The sequence below is a fragment of the Scyliorhinus torazame genome, chromosome 17 (genome assembly GCF_047496885.1).
Source record: "Scyliorhinus torazame isolate Kashiwa2021f chromosome 17, sScyTor2.1, whole genome shotgun sequence".
Lineage (NCBI taxonomy): Eukaryota > Metazoa > Chordata > Chondrichthyes > Carcharhiniformes > Scyliorhinidae > Scyliorhinus > Scyliorhinus torazame.
In genome coordinates this window covers 89,888,499-89,910,916 of record NC_092723.1, presented here as the reverse complement: position 1 = coordinate 89,910,916, position 22,418 = coordinate 89,888,499, and the positions used below count along the sequence as shown (strand labels likewise).

Sequence of the window (22,418 nt, the reverse complement as noted above, 5' to 3'; positions counted from 1 at the left end):
GTGAGATCCTGAATGAATATTTCTCATCGGTATTCACGGTGGAGAAAGGCATGGATGTTAGGAAACTAAGGGAAATAAATAGTGATGTCTTGAGAAGTGTGCATATTACAGAGGAGGAGGTGCTGGAAGTCTTCAAGCGCATCAAGGTAGATAAATCCCCGGGACCTGATGAAATGTATCCCAGGATGTTGAGGGAGGCTAGGGAGGAAATTGCGGGTCCCCTAACAGAGGTATTTGAATCATCGGCAGCCACAGGTGAGGTGCCTGAAGATTGAAGAGTGGCGAATGTTGTGCCCTTGTTTAAGAAGGGCAGCAGGGAAAAGCCTGGGAACTACAGACCGGTGAGCCTAACGTCTGTAGTAGGTAAGTTGCTAGAAGGTATTCTGAGAGACAGGATCTACAAGCATTTAGAGAGGCAAGGACTGATTTGGGGCAGTCAGCATGGCTTTGTGCGTGGAAAATCATGTCTCACAAATTTGATTGAGTTTTTTGAGGGGGTGACCAAGAATGTAGGTGAGGGCAGTGCAGTAGACGTTGTCTACATGGACTTTAGCAAAGCCTTTGACAAGGTACCGCATGGTAGGTTGTTGCAGAAGGTTAAAGCTCACGGGATCCAGGGTGAGGTTGCCAATTGGATTCAAAATTGGCTGGACGACAGAAGACAGAGGGTGGTTGTAGAGGGTTGTTTTTCAAACTGGAGGCCTGTGACCAGTGGTGTGCCTCAGGGATCGGTGCTGGGTCCACCGTTATTTGTGATTTATATTAATGATTTGGATGAGAATTTAGGAGGCATGGTTAGTAAGTTTGCAGATGACACCAAGATTGGTGGCACAGTGGATAGTGAAGAAGGTTATCTAGGATTGCAACAGGATCTTGATCAATTAGGCCAGTGGGCCGACGAATGGCAGATGGAGTTTAATTTAGATAAATGTGAGGTGATGCATTTTGGCAGATCGAATCAGGCCAGGACCTACTCAGTTAATGGTATGGCGTTGGGGAGAGTTATAGAACAAAGAGATCTAGGAGTACAGGTTCATAGCTCCTTGAAGGTGGAGTCGCAGGTGGACAGGGTGGTGAAGAAGGCATTCGGCATGCTTGGTTTCATTGGTCAGAACATTGAATACAGGACTTGGGACGTCTTGTTGAAGTTGTACAAGACATTGGTACGGCCACACTTGGAATACTGTGTGCAGTTCTGGTCACCCTATTATAGAAAGGATATTATTAAACTAGAAAGAGTGCAGAAAAGATTTACTAGGATGTTGCCGGGACTTGATGGTTTGAGTTATAAGGAGAGGCTGGATAGACTGGGACTTTTTTCCCTGGAGCGTAGGAGGCTTAGGGGTGATCTTATAGAGGTCTATAAAATAATGAGGGGCATAGATAAGGTAGATAGTCAACATCTTTTCCCAAAGGTAGGGGAGTCTAAAACTAGAGGGCATAGGTTTAAGGTGAGAGATTCAGAAGGGCCCAGAGGGGCAATTTCTTCACTCAGAGAATAGTGAGTTTCTAGAATGTGCTGCTAGAGGTAGTGGTAGAGGCGGGTACAATTGTGTCTTTTAAAAAGCATTTAGATAGTTACATGGGTAAGATGGGTATAGAGGGTTATGGGCCAAGTGCGGGCAACTGGGTTTAGCTTAATGGTAAAAACTGGGCGGCATGGACTGGTTGGGCCGAAGGGCCTGTTTCCATGCTGTAAACTTCTATGATTCTATGATTCTATGATGGTTTCCCTGTATAATCCCAGTTCGTTCCTCCCCCCTATATTTGCAGGACCCTACTCCATTTCGGATAAAGTGAACCCCTCTGTATACAGAATAACGTACCCTAATGGAAAAACAGGTTGGTTCCATATCAACCAGCTTAAAGTTTATGGAACCCAATGCAGCCACTCACACCACGTCTCCCTGGCAATGGCAGACGAGTACGCCCTGCCCATTGACAACCTAGACCGACCCTCCCCCAGCCAGGACAGCACGTCCACAGACCCGACCGTGTCTCCGCCCACAGGAACGACTTTCCACCTTGAACTTGATTCAGACGCTGGCGACAGCACTCCAGACTTATTGGAAATTAACGACCAATGGCACAACCGCCCAGGCGCAAGTCGCTCCAGCCCCTGGAACCACGACCAAGACATGTTTGGCCCCCTAGACCCATTCCAATGCCACAGCCAGAGCCACCGCCACACGAAATAAATTTGACCTTTGCAGCCACCGCCCCTCATGACCAAAGAATTCCCCATTGGCACCGCGATAACTCGTATTGATTGATAAGGAACGACGATTCGGATCACACAACGGCCCACGCAGCCACGGCACGAAAACGCCAGACAACCGGGAGATGGTGATGACTCAGAGTCTGACTCCCGTTACGGAAACCCTTTCGCGATGCTTTTTGATACTGAACCCTGAGGTGTCCAGATGATGAGAAAAAGGAACCGACTGAGATTTACGGTGTCCTATTTTCTGATGGAGCTTCCCTGCTTTCCCTCTTTCTTTCTTTCTGATCTTACATGGTTTTAGTTAATGTCACTTCGACATGGAATTTCTTTATACAGTTTATACTTCCAGGTTCACATGTTTTAATTAATGTCGCCCATTTACTAAATGTCTTGATGCAGTCATCATTACTCTTCTGCACATTGTCGGAGTCCATTTGTTACAAATTCTTTCCGCTCGTGTAAGGTCAACCAGGCAGTGGAGTAACGGCACTAATCCCCGCCCTGCCTGAGGACCCCCTATGTATCCGGTCAGCCAAGCTCGGGTAGTGGAGCAACGCCACTGATCACGCCCTACCCGAGGAAGTCCACCCATCCTTGCCCTGCACCCCATGTTCCCGTCATTGCGAGTAATTTCGAAAAGTTCTTAACGCTTACTGTCCTTGGCAGGTCTTTGTTTCCCATTATCTGTTCTTTTTGCGTGTGGTTTAAAGAACGCTTTTTGTCACAGTCTCTGCACTCAACTCTTTACTTTCAGCGACTCATTGGTTACTACCCCAACTGCTATTTACATGTTCAACACACTTGGTTGTAACAAAATTTGCTGCTATACGCATAGACCACAAGCTGCGAGTTTCCTTGCACTTTAATAGAATATATTTTTTTCCGGATGTCTTAGCTCCAAAATGGTTATTTTTTAAAAAAAATGAGGGAGTCACACATGATGACGATTCTACTGAGTAATTGAAGTTCAGAAGAGAAAGACAAACAAAATGAGATATTAACCAAGGGTAATAACAGATATTATGCTTGCACCCCCAGGAATATACAAAGAACAAAAAGACAAGAAGATGAAGACAGGACTGATGACCTCCATTGTGATCACCGCTGGTCTCCTACAGTTGCGCGTGTTGACAGCCTTTGTACCCCACAACACACCGGCCCCGGACATGACCATACAATATACACACCTAGCCCGGACACCACACCTCACATGAAAATAAACACTGATACCCCCACATGGTGCGAAAACATTGTAAAATGGTATTCCCTTTCCTATACAAAGAACAAAGAAATGTACAGCACAGGAACAGGCCCTTCGGCCCTCCAAGCCCATGCCGACCATGCTGCCCGACTAAACTACAATCTTCTATACTTCCTGGGTCCGTATCCCTCTATTCCCATCCTATTCATGTATTTGTCAAGATGCCCCTTAAATGTCACTATCGTCCCTGCTTCCACCACCTCCTCTGGTAGCGAGTTCCAGGCACCCACTACCCTCTTTGTAAAAAACTTGCCTCGTACATCTAAGCTAAACCTTGCCCCTCTCACCTTAAACCTATGCCCCCTAGTAATTGACCCCTCTACCCCGGGGAAAAGCCTCTGACTATCCACTCTGTCTATGCCCCTCATAATTTTGTAGACCTCTATCAGGTCGCCCCTCAACCTCCTTCGTTCCAGTGAGAACAAACCGAGTTTATTCAACCGCTCCTCATAGCTAATGCTATCCATACCAGGCAACATTCTGGTAAATCTCTTCTGCACCCTCTCTAAAGCCTCCACATCCTTCTGGTAGTGTGGCGACCAGAATTGAACACTATACTCCAAGTGTGGCCTAACTAAGGTTCTACACAGCTGCAACATGACTTGCCAATTCTTATACTCAATGCCCCGGCCAATGAAGGCAAGCATGCCGTATGCCTTCTTGACTACCTTCTCCACCTGTGTTGCCCCTGTCAGTGACCTGTGGACCTGTACTCCTAGATCTCTTTGACTTTCAATACTCTTGAGGGTTCTACCATTCACTGTATATTCCCTACCTGCATTAGACCTTCCAAAATGCATTACCTCACATTTGTCCGGATTAAACTCCATCTGCCATCTCTCCGCCCAAGTCTCCAAACAATCTAAATCCTGCTGTATCCTCTGACAGTCCTCATCGCTATCCGCAATTCCACCAACCTTTGTGTCGTCTGCAAACTTACTAATCAGACCAGTTACATTTTCCTCCAAATCATTTATATATACTACAAACAGCAAAGGTCCCAGCACTGATCCCTGTGGAACACCACTGGTCACAGCCGTCCAATTAGAAAAGCATCCTTCCATTGCTACTCTCTGCCTTCTATGACCTAACCAGTTCTGTATCCACCTTGCCAGCTCACCCCTGATCCCGTGTGACTTCACCTTTTGTACTAGTCTACCATGAGGGACCTTGTCAAAGGCCTTACTGAAGTCCATATAGACAACATCCACTGCCCTACCTGCATCAATCATCTTAGTGACCTCCTCGAAAAACTCTATCAAGTTAGTGAGACACGACCTCCCCTTCACAAAACCATGCTGACTCTCATTAATACGTCCATTTGCTTCCAAATGGGAGTAGATCTTGTCTCGAAGAATTCTCTCCAGTAATTTCCCTACCACAGAAGTAACGCTCACCGGCCTGTAGTTCCCTGGATTATCCTTGCTACCCTTCTTAAACAGAGGAACAAATTGTCCTCCGGGACATCACCTGAAGACAGTGAAGATCCAAAGATTTCTGTCAAGGCCTCAGCAATTTCCTCTCCAGCCTCCTTCAGTATTCTGGGGTAGATCCCATCAGGCCCTGCGGACTTATCTACCTTCATATTTTTTAAGACACCCAACACCTCGTCTTTTTGGATCTCAATGTGACCAAGGCTATCTACACACCCTTCTCCAGACTCAACATCTACCAATTTCTTCTCTTTGGTGAATACTGATGCAAAGTATTCATTTAGTCCTTCGCCCATTTCCTCTGGCTCCACACATAGATTCCCTTGCCTATCCTTCAGTGGGCCAACCCTTTCCCTGGTTACCCTCTTGCTTTTTATGTACGTGTAAAACGCCTTGGGATTTTCCATAACCCTATTTGCCAATGACTTTTCGTGACCCCTTCTAGCCCTCCTGACTCCTTGCTTAAGTTCCTTCCTACTTTCCTTATATTCCACACAGGCTTCGTCTGTTCCCAGCCTTTTAGCCCTGACAAATGCCTCCTTTTTCTTTTTGACGAGGCCTACAATATCTCTCGTTATCCAAGGTTCCCGAAAATTGCCGTATTTATCCTTCTTCCTCACAGGAACATGCCGGTCCTGAATTCCTTTCAACTGACACTTGAAAGCCGCCCACATGTCAGATGTTGATTTGCCCTCAAACATCCGCCCCAATCTATGTTCTTCAGTTCCCGCCTAATATTGTTATAATTAGCCTTCCCCCAATTTAGCACATTCATCCCAGGACCACTCTTATCCTTGTCCACCAGCACTTTAAAACTTACTGAATTGTGGTCACTGTTCCCGAAATGCTCCCCTACTGAAACACCTACCACCTGGCCGGGCTCATTCCCCAATACCAGGTCCAGTACCGCCCCTTCCCTAGTTGGACTGTCCACATATTGTTTTAAGAAGCCCTCCTGGATGCTCCTTACAAACTCCGCCCCGTCTAAGCCCCTGGCACTAAGTGAGTCCCAGTCAATATTGGGGAAGTTGAAGTCCCCCATCACCACAACCCTGTTGTTTTTACTCTTTTCCAAAATCTGTCTACCTATCCGCTCCTCTATCTCCCGCTGGCTTTTGGGAGGCCTGTAGTAAACCCCCAACATTGTGACTGCACCCTTCTTATTCCTGATCTCTACCCATATAGCCTCACTGCCCTCTGAGGTGTCCTCCCACACAGTAGAAGCCCTTTTGGTAATAGCAATACTCTGCAGTGTCGTTCAGGCACTTCCGACTCCGCAAATGGCGAAGGAGAGCCTCCCGCTCCCCGATATATACACTCCGAGCCCCTTTCCTTGGAATCCACCAAACCCCACAAACCTTTTAAATCTTTTTTCTGACAAAATAAAGATTGTATTTTTCTATGATGATAATAGAGATGTGATGGCTGCTGTTGTTTAAAATTTGTATTGTACATAAGTTCCGTTTGATATTTGTCAGCAGCATGAGTGTAGCTTAGGTAATGACAGTTAGAGGTTCCCTTGTGTAAATAAGTTAAATGTATGACTAAATGTTTATCGTGGCCCCTTAGAATTTATGAATGTGTGATGTATCAAAAACATGGGTAGATGCTCCAAAAACATAGGTCAGAGTAGTGTAGAACCTGTCCTTGACCAAGGGTAACCGGCACATCAATAATGTGATCCACCATGCTTCGCGATCAGGATCAAAATGACGGGATGTAGCCATCTGGGATGGCCACTTACAAAGGGAAGTATGGCCACTTGCAAAGAATCACGGAAAATATGGCCAATGCAGGATGCAGACAAACTCAGAGCTTAAGTGCATATTGGCCACTAGATAGCCAGACACTATCGAAACCCTCAGCCGATTTGCATTCTAACGGCCCATTTCCCCAGAACAAAAGACTTGTACTCAGGTATCAGATACAGATACAGACTCATCAGCGCCACTCCCTTCACCCAGGAAGTCCAAACAGTCAAGGTCAATGACCGCTCAGGACATGCCCAGCCATCCACACACCCGCCCCTTTATTGGCTAAAATCGAAGGCAGTAATCGAAGCCTGTTGAATTATTGGGTCCGAGCTAAGGACTGCCTAAATGAGCGCCGAGCGAAGGACTGCCCAAAAGACCGCCGAAGGATAAAAAGAGACACTGCCATGTGTTCAGTCTCTTTTGGCCCTGGCGCTCTCTTGGTCCCGGCTTACGCCTAAAACCAGCATCACGACTTAAAGCAAGTTCAAGACCAACGATCGCTACCAGACGGATGAGCCCAGCTGCAATTATCAAGTGGATAAATGGAAGGGATGACAGAGAGGGCAGTGTTCCTCTTGCAGGATGTTGAGGTGAGGGACACCGTCAGTGGCCCTGCTGAGTTCACCTGCGGGAAGTGCACCCATCTACAGCTCCTTAGTTTAAACTAATTTGGCAGGGGGATGGGAAACTGATTTGTAGTCCAGGAGATAGCGTTGCTGGAGTTCAGGAGGTTGAGGGTAGTGCAGTACCGAGGAAGGTACCAAGGTCACAAGAGTGGACCTGCAGGCATGAAGGTGGTTTGAAGTGTGTCTACTTCAATGTGAGGAGCATCAGGAATAAGGTTGATGAGCTTGAAGCATGGATTGGTACCTGGGACTACGATGTTGTAGCCATTATGGAGACGTGGATAGAACAGGGGCAGGAATGGTTGTTGGAGGTTCTGTGATTTAGATGTTTCAGTAAGATTAGGGAAGGTGGGAAAAGAGGTGGAGGAGTAGAATTGTTAATCAAGGATAGTATAATGGCTGCAGAAAGGCAGTTTGAGGAGGATCTGTCTACCGAGGTAGTGTGGGCTGAAGTTAGAAATAGGAAAGAAGCGGTCACTTTGTTAGGAGTTTTCTACAGGCCCCCAAACAGTAACAGAGATGTGGGGGAAAAGATTGCAATGCAGATTTTGGAAAGGTGCAGTAGTCACAGCGTAGTTGTCATGGGTGACTTTAACTTTCCAAATATTGATTAGAACCACTATATTTGAATAGTTTGGATGGGGCTGTTTTTATCCAGTGTGCAGGAGGGTTCCCTCACACAATATGTGGATAGACCGACAAGAGGCGGGGCCACATTGGATTTGGTACTGGGTAATGAACCTGGCCAAGTGTTAGATTTGGTTGTGGGAGAGCACTTTGGAGATAGTGACCACAATTCGGTGACTTTCACTATAGCAATGGAGAGGGCAAGGATTATAACTGGGGGACGGGTAATTACGATGCGATTAGGCAAGAATTGGGGAGCATGAGATGGAAACAGGAACTGTCAGGGATAGGCACAATTGAGATGTGGAGCTTGTTCAAGGAGCAAATACTGCGTGTCCTTGATATGTATGTCCCTGTCAGGCAGGGAGCAAATGGTCGAGTGAGGGAACCATGGTTTACAAAAGAGGTCGAATGTCTTGTCAAGAGGAAGAAGGGGGCTTATGTAAGGATGAGAAAACAAGGTTCAGTTAGGGCACTTGAGGGATACAAGATAGCTAGGACGGAGCTCAAGAAAGGGCTTAGGAGAACTAAGAGGTCCTTGGCGGGTAGGATCAAGGAAAACCCCAAGGCTTTTTACACTTATGTGAAGAATAAAAGAATGACCAAGGTGAAGTTAGGGCCGGTCAAGGACAGTAGTGGGAACGTGTGTATGGACTCTGAAGATATAGGAGAGGCCCTAAATGAATACTTTTCTTCAGTGTTCACAAAGGAGAGGGGCTATGTTGTTGAGGAGGATAGTGCGATACAGGCTGGTAGGCTGGAGGAGGTAGATATTCGGAAGGAAGATGTGTTAGAAATTTTGAGAAGCCTGAGGATAGATAGGTCCCCTGGGCCTGATGGGATATATCCCAGGATTCTTTGGGAGGCGAGGGATGAGATTGCAGAGCCTTTGGCTTTGATCTTTATGTCCTCACTGTCTACAGGAATAATGCTAGAAGACTGGAGAGAGGCGAATGTTGTCCCCTTGTTCAAGAAAGGGAATAGGTATAATCCTGGGAATTGTAGGCCGATTTGTCTCACTTCGGTCATCGGTAAATTATTGAAAAGGGTCCTGAGGGATAGGATTTATGATCATTTGGAAAGATACAGCTTAATCCAGGATAGTCAGCACGGATTTGTGAGGGGTAAGTCTTGCCTCACAAGTTTGATTATATTCTTTGAGGAGATAACTAAGTACATATATGAAGGTAGAGCAGCTGATGTCGTATACATGGATTTTAGTAAGGCGTTTGATAAGGTGCCCCATGGTCGGCTCATGCAGAAAGTAAGGAGGCATGGCATAGAGAGAAATTTGGTCGATTGGATCAGTAACTGGCTATCACATAGAAGACTGAGGGTGGTGGTAGATGGTAAATTTCCATCCTGGAACCCAGTCACCAGCGGTGTACCATAGGGATCAGTGCTGGGTCTTCTGCTATTTGTGATTTTTATCAAGGGATGATGGAGTTGGAGGTTGGGTTAGTAAATTTGCTAATGATACCAAGATTGGTGGAGTAGTGGATAATGTGGAGGGCTGTTGTAGGCTGCAAAGAGACATTGATAGGATGCAGAGCTGGGCTGAAAAGTGGCAGATGCAGTTTAACCCTGATAAGTGTGAGGTGATTCATTTTGGTAGGACAAATTTGAATGCGGATTACATGGTTAACGGCAGGGTTCTGAAGAATGTGGAGGAGCAGAGAGATCTATGGAGTTCATGTCCATAGATCTCTGAAAGTTGCCACCCAAGTGGATAGAGCCGTGAAGAAAGCCTATGTGTGTTAGCATTTATTAACAGGGGGATTGAGTTTAAGAGCCGTGAGGTTATGCTGCAACTGTACAAGACCTTGGTTAGACCACATTTGGAGTATTGTGTGCAGTTCTGGTCACCTCATTATAAGAAGGATGTGGAAGCATTGGAAAGGGTGCAAAGGAGATTTATCAGGCTGCTGCCTGGTTGGTGGGTGGGTCTTATGAGGAAAGGTTGAGGGAGCTCGGGCTTTTCTCATTGGAGCGAAGGAGAATGAGAGGTGACTTAACTGAGGTGTATAACTTGATGAGAGGGATAGATAGAGTGGATATTCAGCGACTTTTTCCTCGGGTGGATGTAGCTGTTACAAGGGGGCATAACTATAAGTTTCATGGTGGAAGATATATGAGGGATGTCACAGGTAGGTTATCATAGAATTTACAGTGCAGAAGGAGGCCATTCGGCCCATCGAGTCTGCGCCGGCTCTTGGAAAGAGCACCCTACCCAAGGTCAACACCGCCACCCTATCCCCATACCCAGTAACCCCACCCAACACTAAGGGCAATTTATCATGGCCAATCCACCTAACCTGCACATCTTTGGACTGTGGGAGGAAACCGGAGCACCCGGAGGAAACCCACGCACACACGGGGAGGATGTGCAGACTCCGCACAGACAGTGAGCCAAGCCGGAATCGAACCTGGGACCCTGGAGCTGTGAAGCAATTGTGCTATCCACATGGCTACCGTGCTGCCCCTTCATTTGCCCCATCATTTTTGGAAAGATTCTTGAAGGCTTCAAGTTCAACTATACTGTGAAATACTGGTGTGGTCGTTGTCATATTGATATACGAGAAAATAACACAGGCAATTTTTATGTTCTTAAATATAGGATGAGGAATGGGATGTTTTTGTTATTCTTCTCCAATTATTAACTGGATACTGCATGCAGGAGGGGCAAGTGAAAATTCCCCATCCTTTCCACCAATGGGCAGACGGGCTTCAGGTTAACTCCCTTTGTAAGGAATCCTCTTGTGAATCCTCATTGGACTCGTTTCCATTTCAATTCCTGTTTTTTTGGCATCTTTAATTTTTTTAAAAACAGTAGCAGGATATGCTGACATCAGTGGTGACACTTTTTGACAGACTTGGCTGACAGTCAATTGGCTACTTTTATTTCCCGGGATGCGCAAATTCTCGATGCAGATTGATCCGGATTATTCCAGAATGGCCTGCTGGTGACTTTCAGTTTTGTTTGGGAACTGCAGAGCTGAGCAGAATCCTTTTTGAGTCTTTCTCCCAGAAGAGAGGAATTCGCTCTCAAATGTTAGCTGGAACTCCCTTCAGGTACATAGAGCAGATAGTTAGTACTCAAAACCTGAAGACAGAGCTGGGAAGGGGGAACTTTCCGGATTTCTCTCCCATTAAAGATACCAAACTAGTCAAAGAACTCGTGAAAACTGCTGCTCTGATATTCTGCTTAACTGAGATAAGCTGTTGGTGAGCCTGCTGAAGCTGACCACATATCAGAAACTGAGCAGTCCTGAAGTGCATCTTTCATAGGTAAGGCTCAATCCAACACAAGTTAAGAGTGTGTCCCTAGAGGGGATCCCACAGCAGGGGAGTTAGGCCTGAGTGGTCCAGCTTGAAGATCCAAACCAACCGACGGTTCAACACCTCGCATTCTGAAGGGATCACCGCTACAAAGACCTCAACCCCAGCAACGAAGATCTCCAAATCCGAGTTTTTCCAGCATTTTCTGTTTTTATTTCAGATTTTCAGCGTCTGTAGTAGTTTCAATTATTCCAATTATTCTTCATGTTTGTGGTACTGTGTACTTAGTAACCTTTTATTTCCATGGATACTGGCAGCGATGCAATCATACATGAAATCGATGTAAAGACAAAACAATGTGGCTTAGTTGAATGCCTACTGTTGCCTTCCACTCGCATGACACTGGTAGTTTTGAGAGAAATCTGTATACCTTCTGCATATGCTCAACAACAGTCCTGGCTACAGGAGCCCAGTATTAGCAATTGAACTTTAGGTCAACTGCATTTTTTGGAAGCAGCTCTACTTGCCGCTGTCATCGCTATTATCACCGCCATCCTCCTTGTCACTCCATCACCATACAATACAACACACTGTACAGGTAGGCACAGGTACTGGACCCCATATCCGGAAGCACGGGACCAGACTTGTGCCAGATTTGGGGTCCTAGTGCATAATACATTAAATCAAGTATGAAAATTAAAGAATAGAAGGGTTTTGTTCAAATTGCTACCCATGCACCAGCTTCGAATGTAGCCAGTTTTCGGGTCCTTCCAGATTTTGGGACGTAGTACACTTTTGCAAATGTGTCAGGCAGGAAGGAAAAAAAGGAAGTTCGTATTTTTGAATTGAGTTTTTTTAGTGGGTTAGATTGATGAAAATGTGAGACTGAAGAGCCAGACTGTGAAGTTGAGATACAGCATTATGCCTCTGCTGGAAAAATATGTTACATTCTCACTTGATAATAGAAGTACAAACCTTGAGCTGGAATGCAGGTCTGCCATGAAGGTCCGTATCCTACCATCTTCTCCTTTTCAAATGGATTGCTATTACAAACTTCAGTAAAAAACTCATTCTCATTGCCAGAATTCACCTGAATGGAAAATGGATAAGTGTGAATTTATGTTCACCCAGGCTGTGGTTGTAGGGGCAGGGAAGAAAGAGAAAACATTGGGTAATCATAGCATATAATTTGACAGCAGTTATAAAACATTAACTTTGCTTCTCTCTCCCACTGACGCTGCCAGACCTGCTGAATATTTCCAGCGTTTTGTGTTTTTATTCCAAATTTCTAGCATCTTAGTATTTTGCTTTTGTAATTGCTTTTGTACCCCACCCGCCCCATTTTCTGACCCTTCAAATAACGTGATTCATTATTCTCAAAATAATAGCCACTCATGAAAATCATGTTTTTTGTGGTCAGATACCATTTGGATATGAAGTGCAAATGCATTAAGACAGTGGTTGCCACCTATAATGACTTGTGACCTATACGGCTGAATCCACCTTTCAATTGGAGGATTGCGCAACACTGGTATTAGAATTCCCAATCAGTTGGAGGATGACGGGTCGCCCAAAAAACAGATTTGGCGGCCATTGCTATGCTCCATTTCCTGCCAGTGGCAGTAGTGCGCTACCCACCACCACCGGCAGGAACATGTAAATGGAAGTTAAAACATGCAAATGCATGCAATTAACGGGCTTGAAAGAACAAAGAACAAAGTACAGCACAGGAGCAGGCCCTTTGGCCCTCAAAGCCTGCGCCGATCATGATGCTTGATCTAAACTAAAACCTTTTGCACTTTCCATTCCCATCCCTTCATGTATTCGTCAAGATGCCCTTAAAGGAGGGAGGGTTTAAACTAGTTCAGCAGGGGCTTGGGAACCTGAATTGTAGCTCCAGTATACAAGAGGTTGAGAGTAGTGAGTTCATGAGTAAGGTTTCAAAGTAGCAGGAGTGTACGGCATACAGGAAGGTGGTTTAAAGTGAGGGATGGTTTAAACTAGTTCAGCAGGGGCTTGGGAACCTGAATTGTAGCTCCAGTATACAGGAGGTTGAGAGCAGTGAGTTCATGAGTAAGGTTTCAAAGTTGCAGGAGTGTACCGGCAGGCAGGAAGGTGGTTTAAAGTGTGTCTTCTTCAATGCCAGAAGCATCCGGAATAAGGTGGGTGAACTTGCGGCATGGGTTGGTACCTGGGACTTCGATGTTGTGGCCATTTCGGAGACATGGATAGAGCAGGGACAGGAATGGTTGTTGCAGGTGCCGGGGTTTAGATATTTCAGTAAGCTCAGGGAAGGTGGTAAAAGAGGGGCAGGGGTGGCATTGCTAGTCAAGGACAGTATTACGGTGGCAGAAAGGACGTTTGATGAGGACTCGTCTACTGAGGTAGTATGGGCTGAGGTTAGAAACAGGAAAGGAGAGGTCACCCTGTTAGGGGTTTTCTATAGGCCTTACGAAAAGTTCCAGAGATGTAGAGGAAAGGATTGCAAAGATGATTCTGGATCGGAGTAAAAGCAGCAAGGTAGTTGTTATAGGGGACTTTAACTTTCCAAATATTGACTGGAAACGAGTACTTTAGATGGGTCCGTTTTTGTCCAAGGTGTGCAGGAGGATTTCCTGACACAGTATGTAGATAGGCCAACGAGAGGCGAGGCCATATTGGATTTGGGGCGAGATTCTCCGACCCCCCGCTGGGTTGGAGAATCGCGGGGGGCTGGCGTGAATCCCACCCCCACCGGTTGCCGAATTCTCCGGCACCGGAGATTCGGCGGGGGCGGGAATCGTGCTGCGCCGGTTGGCGGGCCCCCCCCCCCCCCGGCGATTCTCCGGCCCGGATGGGCCGAAGTCCCGCTGCTAGAATGTCTGTCCCGCCGGCGTGGATTAAACCACCTCGCTTACCGGCGGGACAAGGCGGCGCGGGCGGGCTCCGGGGTCCTGGGACGATCTGGCCCCGGGGGGTGCCCCCACGGTGGCCTGGCCCGCGATCGGGGCCCACCGATCCGCGGGCAGGCCTGTGCTGTGGGGGCACTCTTTTCCTTCCGCCTTCGCCACGGTCTCCACCATGCGCCGCCCGGCAATGTCATTTCCGCGCCAGCTGGCGGGTCACCAAAGGCCTTTCCCGCCAGCTGGCGGGGCGGAAATCAGTCGGGCTCGGGCCTCGCCCCTCAAGGTTAGGGCTCGGCCGGTCAAGATGCGGAAGATTCCACACCTTTGGGGCGGCGCGTTGCCGGACTGATTTGCGCCGTTTTGGGCGCCGGTCGGCGGACATCGCGCCGATTACGGAGAATTTCGCCCATGGTTCCTGTAAGTCACTGGAGCAGACACGGGCCAAAGATCTCGGAAACTTTGCAAGAATTATTGATTAACTCACTTGTATTGGGTCACTGGGACCTGTGGGGCTGGTACTGACCACACACTAGCCCAAGGTGTTGTAACAATGGTTAAGGAGTGAGACTTGTATCAGGGCCCCGGTCTCAGCGACAGCGGAGACCAGTCCCAATTCACCACTCAGGCTCCGAAAAGGAGAATCCCAGCATGATGTTGTCACTACAGCCTTCCTGATATGGTAGATAATATGTTGGACTGGGAGGATCTGGCATCATACATACATACAAATTAGGGGGAATAGGACACTCAGTCCCTTGAACCTGATTCAATAAGATCAATAAGTAGTTAGCACTGCTGCCTCACAGCTCCAGGGTCCCAGGTTCAATTTCGGCCGCGGCTGACTCTCTGTGTGAGTTTGCACTTTCTCCCCGTGTCTGCGTGAGTGCTCCGGTTTCCTCCCACTGTCCAAAGATGTGCAGGTTAGGTGGATTGACCATGCTAAATTGCCCCTTAAGTGTCCAAAAGGAGACTTCCGGTTGCGGCGATGTCCAGCTAAGCCGCACGTTTCGGCGGCTCCAGCTCAAACGGACTTTCGGGCTCTTTTAAGAGCCCCAACGGGGAATTTTTTCAAGACGAAAACCGGTGTGGGGTGAGATAACAGGGAGTCCCCCCCAACGAATGAGAAAAATATCGGCGGCGGCGGCTACATCGCGAAGAATCCTCGAGGATAGGGACAGGAGGAAAAAAGGAGTAAGATGGTGGCGGAGAAAGCCCAGGCGACATGGGGGCCCGACCAAGACGAATTTTTAAGACGGTGTGTGGAGCTACTTAAGAAGGAGGTGCTGACCCCGATGCTACAGGGAATTGAGGGGCTTAAGGAGGCACAAAAGACCCAGGAGACGGAGCTCCGCGTGGTGGAGCAGAAGGTGACGGACAACGAAGACGAGATTCTGGGCCTGGCGGTCAAAACGCAGACGCACGAGGCGCTCCACAAAAAGTGCATTGAAAGGCTTGAAGCCCTAGAAAATAGAGCACGGAGGAAGAACCTTCGGATCCTGGGTCTCCCCGAGGGAGTGGAAGGAGCGGACTGCGGGGCTTACGTGAGCACGATGCTAAGCTCGCTGATGGGAGCTGAGGCCCCCTCGGGCCCCTTGGAAGTGGAAGGGGCTCATCGGGTCCCTGCGAGGAGACCAAAGGCGGGAGAACCACCTAGGGCGACAATCGTGCGATTTCATCGCTTCAATGACAGAGAAGTAGTTCTGAGATGGGCCAAAAAGGTACGAAGTAGTAGATGGGAGAATGCGGTGGTACGGGTGTACCAGGATTGGAGTGCGGAGGTGGCGAGAAGGAGGGCGAGTTTTAATCGAGCCAAGGAGGTGCTACACAAGAAGAAGGTGAAGTTCGGGATGCTGCAGCCGGCGCGACTATGGGTCACGTACCAGGAGAGACATCACTACTTCGAAACGGCGGAAGAAGCATGGACCTTTATTAAAAACGAGAAACTGGATCGGAACTGAGGGACTGATGTTAGAGGGGAAATGACACTGTCGATGTATATAGGGATGTAAATTGGGAAGGGGAGGACACTAAGAAATGTGGGCGCCGGTGGGGGGGTAAGAAGAGACATAGGCGGGGGATGGGGAATGGGAGTGGGGCGGCAGAGGGAGCTGCGCCACAAGGGGCGGGACAACTATAGAGAATACGGGGCGTACTGTCCTTGTTCCCGCGCCAGAAAGGTGATGGCGGGAAGATAGGCGCAAGGTATAGAATCATAGAAATTTACAGCATGGAAACAGGCCCTTCGGCCCAACCAGTTCATGCCGCCCAGTTTTTACCATTAAGCTAGTCCCAGTTGCCCGCACTTGGCCCATAACCCTCTATACCCATCTTACCCATGTAACTATCTAAATGCTTTTTAAAAGACACAATTGTACCCGCCTCTACTACTACCTCTGGCAGCCCATTCCAGACACTCACTACCCTCTGAGTGAAGAAATTGCCCCTCTGGGCCCTTCTGAATCTCTCCCCTCTCACCTTAAACCTATGCCCTCTAGTTTTAGACTCCCCTACCTTTGGGAAAAGATGTTGACTATCTACCTTATCTATGCTCCTCATTATTTTATAGACCTCTATAAGATCACCCCTAAGCCTCCTACGCTCCAGGGAAAAAAGTCCCAGTCTATCCAGCCTCTCCTTATAACTCAAACCATCAAGTCCCGGCAACATCCTAGTAAATCTTTTCTGCACTCTTTCCAGTTTAATAATATCTGTATTCAATGTTCTGACCAATGAAACCAAGCATGCCGAATGCCTTCTTCACCACCCTGTCCACCTTCAAGGAGCTATGAACTTGTACTCCTAGATCTCTTTGTTCTATAACTCTCCCCAACGCCATACCATTAACTGAGTAGGTCCTGGCCTGATTCGATCTGCCAAAATGCATCACCTCACATTTATCTAAATTAAACTCCATCTGCCATTCGTTGGCCCACTGGCCTAATTGATCAAGATCCCGTTGCAATCCTAGATAACCTTCTTCACTATCCACTGTGCCACCAATCTTGGTGTCATCTGCAAACTTACTAACCAAATCATTAATATAAATCACAAATAACAGTGGACCCAGCACCGATCCCTGAGGCACACCACTGGTCACAGGCCTCCAGTTTGAAAAGGTAGATGGGAGTTCCCCACACGGGGGGGGGGGGGGGTCAAGGAGTGAGCGGGAGAAGCCGGGGTCAGTTGAAGTCAGCTGACTTTCGGAAGTAATATGGAGGGAGCAATCACGCTAGATGGGGATCTAGCGGGGGGGGGGGGGGGAAAGAGGGGGGGGGATAACTGGGTTGCTGCTGCAGAAATCAAAGAGGAACCGGTTAAAGAAAGGGTGGTCGGGGATGGAATGCGCCACCTGGGGAACGGGTGGGAGCGCGGAACCGGGACGTGGGACTGGCCTAGAGAGGGTGATGGCTAGTCGACATGGGAAGGGGGCAGGTAGCCCCCCAGTGCGGCTGATCACGTGGAACGTGAGAGGCCTAAATGGACCGATTAAAAGGGCCCGAGTGTTCGCGCACTTGAAAGGACTGAGGGCAGACGTGGCTATGCTTCAGGAGACGCACCTGAAGGTGGCGGACCAAGTTAGGTTAAGGAAAGGATGGGTGGGACAGGTGTTCCACTCAGGGCTGGATGCAAAGAATAGAGGGGTGGCCATACTGGTGGGGGAACGGGTATCATTCGAAGCTAGGAGCATTGTATCAGATAGCGGAGGCAGATATGTGATGGTGAGTGGCAGACTGGAGGGAACGGAGGTCGTGTTGGTTAACGTATATGCCCCGAATTGGGATGATGCGGGATTCATGAAGCGGATGCTGGGACGTATCCCGGACCTGGAGGTAGGAAACCTGATAATGGGGGGGAGACTTCAACACTGTGTTGGACCCAGGGTTAGATAGATCTAAATGTAGGACCGGAAGAAGGCCGGCAGCGGCCAAGGTGCTTAAGGGGTTTATGGATCAAATGGGGGGAGTGGATCCATGGCGATTTGTTAGGCCGAAGGCCAAGGAGTTCTCCTTCTTCTCCCATGTTCACAAGGTGTATTCCCGGATAGATTTCTTTGTATTGGGAAGGTCGCTGATCTCGAGGGTGGAAGAAACTGAGTATTCAGCCATAGCTGTCTCAGATCATGCCCCACATTGGGTGGACCTGGAACTAGGAGAGGAGAGGGAGCAGCGTGCACTCTGGCGATTAGATGTGGGATTGCTGGCAGATGAGGGAGTCTGTGGAAGGGTGCGGGGTGTATCGAGAGATACCTGGAGGCCAATGACGACGGGGAGGTCCGAGTGGGAGTAGTATGGGAAGCACGAAAGGCGGTGGTCAGAGGAGAGCTGATCTCCATCAGGGCCCACAAAGGGAAAATAGAGGCCAAGGAAAGGGAAAGATTACTGGGGGATATTTTAAGGGTACATAAAGAATACGCGGAGGCCCCGGAGGAAGGACTATACAGGGAGAGACGACGACTCCAGACGGAGTTCGACCTTCTGACCATTAGGAGGGTGGAGGCGCAGTGGAGGAAGGCACAGGGGATGAGATACGAATATGGGGAAAAGGCTAGTCGCCTGTTGGCCCATCAGCTGCGAAAGAGGACAGCGGCGAGGGAGATAGGGGGAATTAGAGATGAAAAGGGAGCTACGGTGCGGAGAGCAGGGAAGATAAACGAGGTGTTTAAGACCTTTTACGAAAGACTTTATAGGTCCCAACCCCCGGAGGGAAAAGAGGAGATGCGGCACTTTTTGGACCAATTAAGGTTCCCGAGGGTGGAGGAGCAGGAGGTGGAAGGCCTGGGGGCACCAATTGGGGTGGACGAGGTTACCAAGGGGCTGGGGAACATGCAGGCAGGGAAGGCCCCGGGACCAGATGGGTTCCCGGTGGAATTTTATAGAAAATATGTGGACTTGTTGGCCCCGCTGCTGGTAAGGACCCTTAACGAGGCCAGAGAAGGGGGGACCCTACCCCCGACAATGTCGGAGGCGACGATATCGCTAATTTTGAAGCGGGATAAAGATCCGCTGCAGTGCGGGTCCTATAGGCCTATCTCACTGCTAAATGTGGACCCCAAATTGCTAGCAAAGGTGCTGGCAACGAGGATAGAGGATTGTGTCCCGGGGGTGGTGCATGAAGACCAGACAGGATTCGTAAAGGGGAGACAACTAAATGTCAACGTGCGACGGCTATTAGGGGTGATAATGATGCCCCCAGTAGAGGGAGAGGCAGAGATAGTGGCGGCAATGGATGCAGAGAAGGCATTTGATAGGGTGGAGTGGGAGTATCTATGGGAGGTGCTGAGGAGGTTCGGGTTCGGCGATGGGTTTGTTAGCTGGGTCAAGCTCCTCTATGGGGCTCCAACGGCAAGTGTGGTCACGGGTCGGCAAAGATCGGAGTATTTTCGTCTGTCCAGGGGAACAAGGCAGGGATGCCCGCTATCTCCATTTCTGTTCGCGTTGGCAATTGAACCACTGGCCATGGCGCTGAGAGACTCCAGAAAATGGAGAGGGGTGATTAGAGGGGGAGAGGAACACCGAGTGTCACTCTACGCGGATGACCTACTGCTATATGTAGCGGACCCAGTGGGGGGGATGACAGAGGTCATGCAGATATTGAGGGAGTTCGGAGATTTCTCGGGATATAGGCTTAACATGGGAAAGAGTGAACTTTTTGTGATACACCCTGGGGACCAGAGTAGAGGGATAGATGGCCTACCGTTAAGGAGAGTGGAAAGAAACTTTCGATACCTGGGGATTCAGATAGCCAGGAGCTGGGGAACCTTACACAGACTTAATCTGACACGACTGGTGGAACAAATTGAAGAGGACTTCAAGAGGTGAGACATGCAGCCGCTGTCACTGGCGGGCAGAGTGCAGGCAATTAAGATGATGGTCCTCCCGAGGTTCCTATTTGTGTTCCAATGTCTCCCTATACTGATCACTAAGGCCTTTGTTTAAAAAATAGACAGGAGCATCACGAGCTTCGTGTGGGCAGGGAAGGTTCCGAGGGTAAGGAGGGGGTTCTTACAATGTAGTAGAGACAGAGGGGGACTGGCACTGCCGAATTTGGGCGACTACTACTGGGCCGCCAATGTGGCGATGATTCGTAAATGGATGATAGAGGGAGCGGGAGCGGCGTGGAAAAGACTAGAGATGAAGTCCTGTAAAGGGACGAGTCTAGAAGCGCTGGTGACGGCGCCACTACCGCTCTCACCAAAAAAATTTACCACAAACCCAGTGGTGGCGGCAACATTAAGTATCTGGGGTCAATGGAGGCGACAGAGAGGTGTGCTGGGAGCCTTGGTGGGGTCCCCAATTAGGAACAACCATAGATTTGCCCCAGGGAGGCTGGATGGAGGATTCCAGAGCTGGCACCAGCTGGGAATTAGGAGAGTGGGAGATTTATTTATAGACGGGACGTTTGCGAGCTTGGGGAAGCTGGAGGAAAAGTATAAGCTGCCCCGGGGAAATTTCTTTAGGTATATGCAGGTGAGGGCGTTCACAAGACAACAGATGGGGGAATTTCCATTGCTCCTGACACAGGGGATCCAGGATAGAGTGCTTTCGGGGGTGTGGGTCGGGGAGGGCAAGGTGTCAGAGATATACCGGGAGATGAGAGAAGAGGGGGAGGAGCTGGTGGGCGAACTGAAAGGAAAATGGGAAGAAGAGCTCGGGGAGGAGATTGAGGAGGGTTAGTGGGCTAATGCCCTAAGCAGGGTAAATTCCTCTTCCTCGTGTGCCAGGCTTAGCCTGATCCAATTTAAGGTGCTGCATAGAGCACACATAACGGGAGCAAGGTTGAGCAGGTTCTTCGGAGTGGAGGACAAGTGTGGGAGGTGCGGCGGAAGCCCGGCAAACCACACACATATGTTTTGGTTGTGCCCGGCACTGGAGGGGTATTGGAGGGGAGTGATCGCGAAGGTAGTGAAGGTCCGGGTCAAACCAGGCTGGGGGTTAGCTTTATTTGGAGTTGCGGATGAGCCGGGAGTGCAGGAGGCGAAAGAGGCCGATGTCGTGGCCTTTGCGTCCCTAGTAGCCCAGCGTAGGATTTTACTCATGTGGAAGGAAGCGAAACCCCCCGGACTGGAGGCCTGGATAAACGATATGGCGGCGTTCATAAAACTGGAGCAGATTACGTTTGCGCTGAGAGGATCGGCTCAAGGGTTCACCAGACGGTGGCAACCGTTCCTCGACTACATAGTGGAACGTTAGAGGGAAGATAGATGACCAGCAGCAGCAACCCGGGGGGGGGGGGGGGGGAGGGGGGGGGGGGTGTTTCATTTTATGTTATTTGGTTAGTTTACCATGCTAGTTAGTTACTCAATGTTAGATTGTAGTTATCATGTTACTTGTACTTTTAATTTTTCTTTTGTTTGATGTGTGAAGGGAAAAAATTGTGATTGAAAAACTTTAATAAAATATATATATATTTTTTTAAAAGTGTCCAAAAGGTTAGGTGGTGTTGCTGGTTTACGGGGATAGGGTGGAGGCGTGTTCTTAAGGGTGCTTTTTCCAAGGGCCAGTGCAGATGCAGAATCTATGGGCCGAATGGCCTCCTTCTGCATTGTAAATTCTATGAATTTCTGGCTGATTTGACTGTAACCTCAGTAACCTCAATGCGTTCATGCTATCCTAATCCCTATTCCAGTTGGCTGTAGGTTACACAATAAGTGGTTTAACTCTGTGGCACAACTCTCATGAAGATGAGAAAGCTCTTGTGAGATTCAAATATGTGTGACAGTTTCTATAAAAATTCAGCCCTATGGGGGAAATGTCTCAGATATTGTTGCCTCTTCATTTGTAAATGTCATTCTTTATCTCAATGTGCATGGCTATCAGAATCCCTATGGGACTACCTTTGCTTCCAGGGACGGCACGGCGGCATGGATTACTGTCAACACTCTCGAATTAGGTTCATGTATGAAGAATGTATTTTGGACAAAGTGCCATGTGGCAGCTGGTAACCATAGAACTGCAGCTTTGCACGGACTCGAGGCAGGAATAAATAGGCACCCAAAGAGAGAGCATTATTGATCTTTTGGACAGACCTGGTTTGTGGAGACTTGAGTTACTGATGGAGAAGTTCAGCTAAATAGTGAGCCCAATAATATTAAAGTTACTGCATTATGGTTCAAGGAATAACCTGGTAGCTAGCAACTGGACTTGCAAGAGACACCAGAATCTGTCTTTGAAGAATAGAAGGAAACCAGGTTTTCATTGCTTATCAACACATAGAGCAGGGAAGTGGAATTAACTGGATTGCTCTTCAGAAGAGTTGGCGCAGAATATAGGTGAGTGGCTTCTGTATGTGCTATCCTGTGATTCATAGTGTGATTGATGGAGAAAAACCA

General features: G+C 48.4%; 1 protein-coding gene across 4 annotated transcripts in view; it reads right to left on the bottom strand.

The window, feature by feature from the left end:
• The window catches only part of kdm5ba (lysine demethylase 5Ba), a 676,108-nt gene that overhangs the window by 97,726 nt on the left and 555,964 nt on the right, over positions 1 to 22,418 (bottom strand). For all 4 annotated transcript variants that reach the window (XR_011935801.1, XM_072480724.1, XM_072480725.1 and 1 more), the window contains exon 24: positions 12,180 to 12,294. Coding sequence is in view for 3 of the 4 variants with exons in the window: in XM_072480724.1 (XP_072336825.1) it covers positions 12,180 to 12,294 (115 nt within the window). In the remaining variant the exon portion in view is untranslated. The remainder of the gene's footprint in view (positions 1 to 12,179; positions 12,295 to 22,418) is intronic.